Source organism: Miscanthus floridulus, chromosome 8 (assembly GCF_019320115.1).
Source record: "Miscanthus floridulus cultivar M001 chromosome 8, ASM1932011v1, whole genome shotgun sequence".
In the NCBI taxonomy this organism is placed as follows: Eukaryota; Viridiplantae; Streptophyta; class Magnoliopsida; order Poales; family Poaceae; genus Miscanthus; species Miscanthus floridulus.
This window is the reverse complement of record NC_089587.1, coordinates 93,542,644-93,550,325: the sequence shown is the minus strand read 5'-3', so window position 1 is coordinate 93,550,325 and position 7,682 is coordinate 93,542,644. Positions and strand designations below refer to the sequence as shown.

At 51.0% G+C, this 7,682-nt stretch overlaps 1 protein-coding gene across 1 annotated transcript; it reads left to right on the top strand.

Moving 5' to 3' along the window:
* Positions 1–769: 769 nt before the first annotated feature.
* LOC136472956 (cytochrome P450 78A9-like) lies at positions 770–2,918 on the top strand. The gene is made up of 2 exons (XM_066470655.1): positions 770–1,989; positions 2,124–2,918. Exons 1-2 carry the CDS (start codon positions 976–978, stop codon positions 2,760–2,762), a joined length of 1,653 nt encoding a protein of 550 aa, XP_066326752.1. The 5' UTR covers positions 770–975; the 3' UTR covers positions 2,763–2,918.
* Positions 2,919–7,682: the final 4,764 nt, after the last annotated feature.

Here is a 7,682-nt window from a genome sequence, read left to right as displayed (position 1 = left end):
ACTCCGTGGCACGAGAACTAGCAGCAGGATCAGGTGTCCCGCGGTACTCCCGTCCGTCGTCCACCTTATTACTTTGTTTACCAACCGGACGACGGCCACGTGCGGGCGACATCGCCTTGGGTCCCGCCGGAGCTCGCAGGCTCCACGCGCCCCCCCCCCATGCCATCCCACACCACATGCCGTGCACCCCTTCGCCTTGACCTCCTTGCCTGATGGCCACCGCACCGCACCACCAGAAGCACCACTCCGGGCTCCGCCCCGGTAGAAATATCATCGCCCTGTCTGTCGCTACGGTCGCGCCGTCCTCGTCGTCAGTCCGGCCGGTGCCACTGTTAAGGGGACTAAACTAAAATATGGACTAAAATGCTCACTTTTAGTCTCTAAAATACTAAATACATGGACTAAAATTTAGACTAAAGGGTTTAGTCCTCTAGTCCATGAGGGGGTGACTAAACTGGACTAAAGTGTTCTGGAGACAATCCTGTCCCTCATTACTCCACATCCCACCCGTGGGCAGTAGTTGTAATATCTTCATCGTAACATGAGTAATATTGTCTTTATACAACTGCATTAATGGACTTTAGTCCCTGGAACTAAACAGGACCCGGACTAAACTTTAGTCCGCGGATTAAATGAACCAAACAGGCCCTAAGCTAACAGATTAGTATAGTAGCTTGCTCCCGCCATTATTGCCTTAAAAAACAATCCTCCCTCTGTTTGTGTGCTTATAGTTTAACCACTTTTAGCAGCTATAAACACACACGGCGTCAACGTCTCTGCACTCTGCAGTCTGCACCACCTCCTCGCCGCAGCTATAAATTCACGGGGTCGCCATTTCCAGTCCTCCAAGACTTGAACAAGGCGTCTTCCCACTTCCACACGAGAAGGAAACGACCACCTCCTGACTCCTGAGTCGCACGAGTCGCGAGTAGTAGTGCATCCAATCCAATCCACAAAAGGAAAGGTTAGCTAGCCATGGCGCCGCCGACCGAGGACTGCGGCTGGCTGCTGTACCTCTCCCTGGCCGCCAAATGCGGCGACCCTCACCGCCTGCTCGGCTTCGCGGCGGTCTTCGTCGTGGCCTGCGTCGTCACGTCGCTCCTGCACTGGGCGTCCCCGGGCGGCCCCGCCTGGGGGTGGTACTGGTGGACGCGGCGGGCCGGCGGCCTGGGCATCGTCCGCGCCGCCGCCATACCGGGGCCCCGGGGGCTGCCCGTGCTCGGCAGCATGGCGCTCATGACCGGCCTGGCGCACCGCAAGCTCGCGGCGGCGGCCGAGACGCAGGCCAGCAGGCGCCGGCTCATGGCGTTCTCGCTGGGCGAGACCCGTGTGGTGGTCACCGCCGACCCCGACGTCGCGAGGGAGCTGCTCGCCAGCGCCTCCTTCGCCGACCGCCCCGTTAAGGAGTCCGCGTACGGGCTCCTCTTCCACCGCGCCATCGGCTTCGCCCCGCACGGCGCCTACTGGCGCGCGCTCCGCCGCGTCGCGTCCGCGCACCTCTTCTCTCCGCGCCAGATCGCGGCCTCGGCCGCGCAGCGCGCCGTCATCGCGCGCCAGATGGTGGACGCCATGACCGTGACCGTGAGCACGACCGCCGCCCCCGTCGTCGTGGCGCGCCGGTTCCTGAAGCGCGCGTCGCTGCACAACGTCATGTGGTCGGTGTTCGGCCGCAGGTACGACCTGCTGGCGGCGGACAGCGAGGAGGCCGCGGAGCTCAAGGCCCTGGTGGACGAAGGATACGACCTCCTCGGCCAGCTCAACTGGTCCGACCACCTCCCGTGGCTCGCCCGCTTCGACCTGCAGAGGACCCGGGGCAGGTGCTCCGCGCTCGTCCCGCGGGTGAACCGCTTCGTTGGCAACATCATCGTCGAGCACCGTGCGCGCCTCGGCGGCGATGACACCACGGCCGTCATGGACTTCACCGACGTCCTGCTCTCCCTCCAGGGCGACGACAAGCTCTCCGACGCCGACATGATCGCCGTCCTCTGGGTACGTACGTCGCATGTTGCACCCACCCTGCTCGCTCTCAACTCTTCTTCTCAGGAAAAAGAAAGAAAGATGGAGAAGGTGAACACCTCACACCTTTTTCTGCCTCTGTGGTTTACTTGTGCTCGCGCATGCAGGAGATGATCTTCCGAGGCACGGACACGGTGGCGGTCCTGATCGAGTGGGTGCTGGCCCGCCTCGTCCTGCACCAGGACGTGCAGCGCAAGGTCCACGACGAGCTGGACCGGGTGGTCGGGCCGGGCCGGGCCGTGACGGAGTCGGACACCGCCTCGCTCGTGTACCTCCAGGCGGTCATCAAGGAAGTGCTGCGCCTGCACCCGCCAGGCCCACTGCTCTCCTGGGCGCGCCTCGCCACGTCGGACGTGCACGTCGGCGGGCACCTCGTGCCCGCGGGCACCACCGCCATGGTGAACATGTGGGCCATAACCCACGACCCCAGCGTGTGGCCTGAGCCGACGGAGTTCAGGCCCGAGAGGTTCGTCGTCATGGGCCCTGCCGCTGCCGCTGAGGTGGACGTCGTCCCGATAATGGGTTCGGACCTCCGGCTCGCGCCGTTCGGGTCCGGCCGGCGGAGCTGCCCCGGGAAGTCGCTCGCGGTGGCGACCGTCGGGTTCTGGGTCGCCACCCTGCTGCACGAGTTCAAATGGTTGCCGCCGCTGTCAGACGGCGTCGACCTGTCCGAAGTGCTGAGGCTGTCGTGTGAGATGGCTGCACCGCTGGAGGCGAGGGTGGTGCCACGTCGTCACGCGGTGTGATGACGAGGCTGAGACGTACACGTGGCCTGGCTGGGGAGGACGGAGTTCGTTGCTCGATCGTCTTTCTAGCTTCTACTACTACCGTACCGTACCTTACCTTCGTCTAGCAGAACGTAACGTGGCCCGGCCGATCGATGAGATGTGTGAAAAAAAGAAGAAGAAAAAATGCCCAAGTGCCACATGCTTTAGAGACGCTAGCTGGTGTGGACTTCCGGTAAGTTCCCCTGTGTATGATCGATGATGATGGTAGCTGCAGCTGGTGGAGGCAGTACGGCGTAGTACCACCAGCCGGCTTGATGCTTAATTATGCGTGTGTAATGTAACTTACCAGCTGCTGCATGTAATATCTGCCTGTTAGTAGTTATCTTACCGGCGTGACAGTTATCTTTTCCTTTTCAGTACTGCCTAGCTAGCTAGAGCTAGATGTATTATTTGTGTACTCTCTCTCTCTCTCTCTCTCTCTCTCTCTCTCTCTCTATATATATATATATATATATATATATATATATATATATATATATATATATATATATATATATATATATATATATATATATCTCCTAATGCAAGCGTGTGTTGGTGTTATCAGATGTGCGTGCGTACGTCCTTCTCGCGAGCAAAAAAGAAAAATAATAGACCTATTTTGGCAGCAGCAGAGCGGAGGCTTGCTCATCATCATCCGCCATCCCGCGATCCCTTTCTTGCTTTTCCGGCCACGGCCACCGGCCCCCATTTGATGGCGACAATGCGAGATCGATCAGAAGGCAAAGATGGGCTCAATCATGGAGCGACCCAGCAGGTACTATCAGTACATGTTCACTGCATCAGGTTGTACTGGCTGCAGGGCCCGTTGCCATCGCTGTCGGCGCACTCATTCATCGCCGTCAACTGACAGGGAGAATCTTAACGACTGGTGTGCAGCGCTGCTCCATATGGATCGGTCTCACGATCCCTTTGGGCTGTTGTCTGCACTCAGACAGACTGTCAGACAAGTGAATCGGAGCATGATCTGACAGAAAGAAACGCGTGCAGGTCGACGATCTATCGTGTTTTCTGTGTTCTTTGCGCCCAGCTGCCTAGTACTAGCTGCTACAACGGCCCGGACCCCGGACCCCTGATTGCTGATTGTGACTTGGGACACGTGAAATCTGCGACACTGACTAAAACTGCAACACTACTAATAGTACGATTAAAAAATGCCTCAGAGTGACACACACGTAGTAGTACATGTGTGTGTTCGGCTCTCACTAACGGCGTATCGGTTGTAAACATAAATGGTTCCGAAGGAATAAGAGATAATAATGAGTTATATATTTCTTCTTTTTGTCATGGAGGTGCTCGCAGGGCCGGTCCTCAATTTTTACGGCCGTAGGGGAAATAAAAAATTGAGGCCCCTATGTACACATGAACCACGGAACTCTTTTGGGTATTCAAGAAAAAAACACATGAACAACGCCGTAACCACCGTGACGCACGACTTCAGCAAGGAGATGTTGCGATGGGAGCGCATGCTACAAGCGTATGTTTCAAGTGTTTCAGGCGTTTCAGAAGTATGTTAAAATTGTTTCATATGGATGTTGCAAAAGTAGATCATGGATGTTGCACGTATTGCAAGTGTTTCAGACGTATGTTGCAATTGTTTCATATGGATGTTGTAAAAGTAGATCAGGGATGTTGCACATATTGCAAGTGTTTCAGAGGTGTTGTTCAAAATGTTTCATTTGTTCTAGACGTATGTTGCAAGCGTTCTAATCTGGATGTTGCACATGTTTCACACATATGTTGCAAGAATATGTTCAAAATATTTTAGCTGTTTCAGTCTTATGTTGCAGTGCATGTTTTCATGGTGGCAAGTTGCAAGTGTTTTATCTGATGTTGCATATGTTTCACATATATGTTGCAAGTGTATGTTCTAAATGGTTTATTCGTTTCATACGGATGTTGCATTTAAATGTTTCATGTTGCACGTGTTTCATACTGTTTGGAGAGTTAATAGGCACAGGGAGTGATGGTGGCACGACACGGGCGCCGAAGAATGGGCCGCGGCGAGCTGGAGGCCGGTGGTCGGGGCGCGACGGGGGCGGGGTGCGCGTGCGGGACGAGGCGGGCGGCTTCGAATCTAGGCGGACAGGGCGTGCTGCGGGGGCGAGGCGAGTCGTCTGGACACGTGGGCGCTGCGACAGGGCGGGTGCGCGTGTGGGACGGGAATAAAAATCAGCATCAACGCACGGGGACAGGCTGCGCGGGCATCCTGTCCGGACGTCTGAGCGCTAGCATAGCCCGTTGGGGGTGGTTTTGGGGACTTCAGATATTAGCGCATACCTAGTTCATATGAAGCTACGTACACCTCGATGGAGTCTCACTCCGAGTTGGCCGCCCATCGCGGCGCCGCCATTGAGTTGGGTGATCGCGTCGTAGTTGCTCTGTTGTGTTCGGGATTTGTGATTTGGTTCCGAGATGAGAAGTCGAAGTCGCAGAGTCGACAAACAAATCGCGAATGCCAATCTGCTAGGTTGTCGTCGGCCTTAACGAGCCAACCAAGCCATATATTGATACAGCTATGTACTGAGTGTATACTTGGGGTAGGGCCCCGTGGGATTGGGGGCCCAGGGCGACCACCCCGCTTGCCCGTCCTCTGGGCCGGCCGTGGGTGCTTGTTCGGAAAGCTGCTTGCTGAAAAAAATCCATCCTTAAGATACTCAATTTGCAAAAACAAAGGTAAAACTTTTTTGCGAACTACAAGGAAAAAACTTTGTTTTCGCAAGATCCTTCATTTTAAATTATTTATTAAAGCAAACCATCGTTTAAGATGTCCCTTGAGGAGTACCAACAAAATTTAAATCATCAACATGTACAACTATATTATCATAAACTTAGATCAAGGTACACATGTACAAATAGAATCATTCTTTTACCATTGTGTCGTCAAATATTCAATGAGATAATTGTACCACATTCACCCAGATTGTTTCAATCCATATAACAAGTGATCCATACAAATATGCTATAAAAGACATCCACTAGATGCAAGTCAAGCACTACGTAAAAAACGATTTTTAGCAACGGTTCGATTTTTTTGTAGGGGCGGATGGTGATGGAGCCGCCCCTACAGTGGCGTGCTCGGGTGCCCAGACACCAGCCGCCCTTATAAATGAAATAGCAGGGGCGGCTGGTGTTACGAGCTGCCCCTATAAATGGGGTCTGATTTGTAGGGGCGGCTCAATCACCAGCCGCCCCTAGAAATGCTATTTGTAGGGGCGGCTGGTGATTGAGCTGCCCCTACAAATGCCCCCCATATAAAACAGATGCATCACCTTCTTCCTTCTTGGGTCACTCACTCCAACCCGTGAAAGAAAGGTGGGGAGGCTTTGGGCACCTCCCAAAAATTACTCTACTAAGGGGGGAAGGTTTTGGTCTCAAATCCTTTGGTGGAGAGGTTGTAGAAGGTAAGAAAATGCTATTCCATACTTTTTTTTGAAGTTTTAATGGTTGGTTAGTGAGTAATTAGAGTTTTGATTTTCTCTCTCTTCTATGGTGCTTGAGCTACTTATGAAGCAAATTAGACCCAAGTTTTAAATATACTAGGGTAAATTAGGGAGGGGAACAAGATCATACCCTTATTTGGTCCATGTTTCTTGATTTTAGTGAACAATTAGTTAGTTTTATGGATGTTTCATGTGCATGTGGATCTAGATCTAGGGTTTGGTTTTTTTATTAATTTCGTTTTTGTAAATTTATGTTTGATGAAATTAGACTAGGGTTTGTATGAAAGATATTGGGTAAAGTATAATTGTTGCTAATTGTTGTCTTTGAAATTGTTTATTGTAATCAATAATTATGTATTTTAATTTATTATGGATAAATGGGCCATTAATTAATTTTCCTTTACCATGGTGTGTTTGTATGCTTCATGTAATTATATTAGATTTATATTCATATATATCTGAAGTATATACAATTATTCTCAAGTAATTATTAATTTGTTTCATTTTTATATATATCTGAATAAGTAGTCCTTTAATGTTTGTTTTGTTGTTGTTGTAAAAGATGGAGTACATGAACTCTTGGATGTATGGTTCATTAAGGTTCAAGGCAGGTTTCTATGAAGAGGTGGATAAATTTATTGAAGCCGCAAAGAAGCATGCAACGACATTGAAAGAGAATAAGGATACAAGTATTTGCCCATGTAAAGATTGGAAGAACCGTATGGCATGGACAGATATGACTATCATCAGATCACATTTGATTATGTGAGGATTTGTTGAGGACTACACAGTGTGGATTCATCATGGTGAAACAGTTATTGTTAACGACGAGGATGAGGAGGAATACGACGACGAAACCATAGAATCCCTATCCCAATATTCAGCAGAGCTTGATGCACGAATGGATTTCGAGTTTGGCAATGAACAAGGTGGTGATGCTGGTGGTTGGGATGGTAACGACGAAGGTGGTGCCAATAATGATGGTGGAGCACGTGTCGGGGATGAAAATGATTTGGAGGACATGATTCGAGTCCTTGGACCAGAGATTTTACTAAATAGCCTGAAAGGTCTAGAAAATTTGGAAAGGGTGACAAAAGCATCGAAGGAGACTGTGTATGGTGTTGAAAAGGGTTGTCTGACACATTGGACATTGCTACGTTTTGTGCTTAAGCTGCTCATCCTGAAGGCTAAGTACGGCTGGTCAGACTGTAGTTTCAATGATCTATTGCATCTCCTGTCATGGGTGCTGCCACAACCAAACTTAGTTCCCACCAACACATACCAAGCGAAGAAGGTCATAAGTCCATTGACAATGGGGGTTGAAAAAATATATGTATGCCCCAACCACTGTATACTTTTTCGTGGCGAAACGTTCAAGTCACTGGATAAATGTCCCCGGTGTGGGGCCAGCCGGTACAAGAACAATGACCTTTAC

Bases quoted from the DNA above. Each gene is read 5' to 3' on its own strand.
- LOC136472956 (XM_066470655.1), top strand. From the start codon at position 976: ATGGCGCCGCCGACCGAGGACTGCGGCTGGCTGCTGTACCTCTCCCTG. The intron at 1,990-2,123 runs GTACGTACGTCG...TCGCGCATGCAG, and splicing joins ACATGATCGCCGTCCTCTGG to GAGATGATCTTCCGAGGCAC.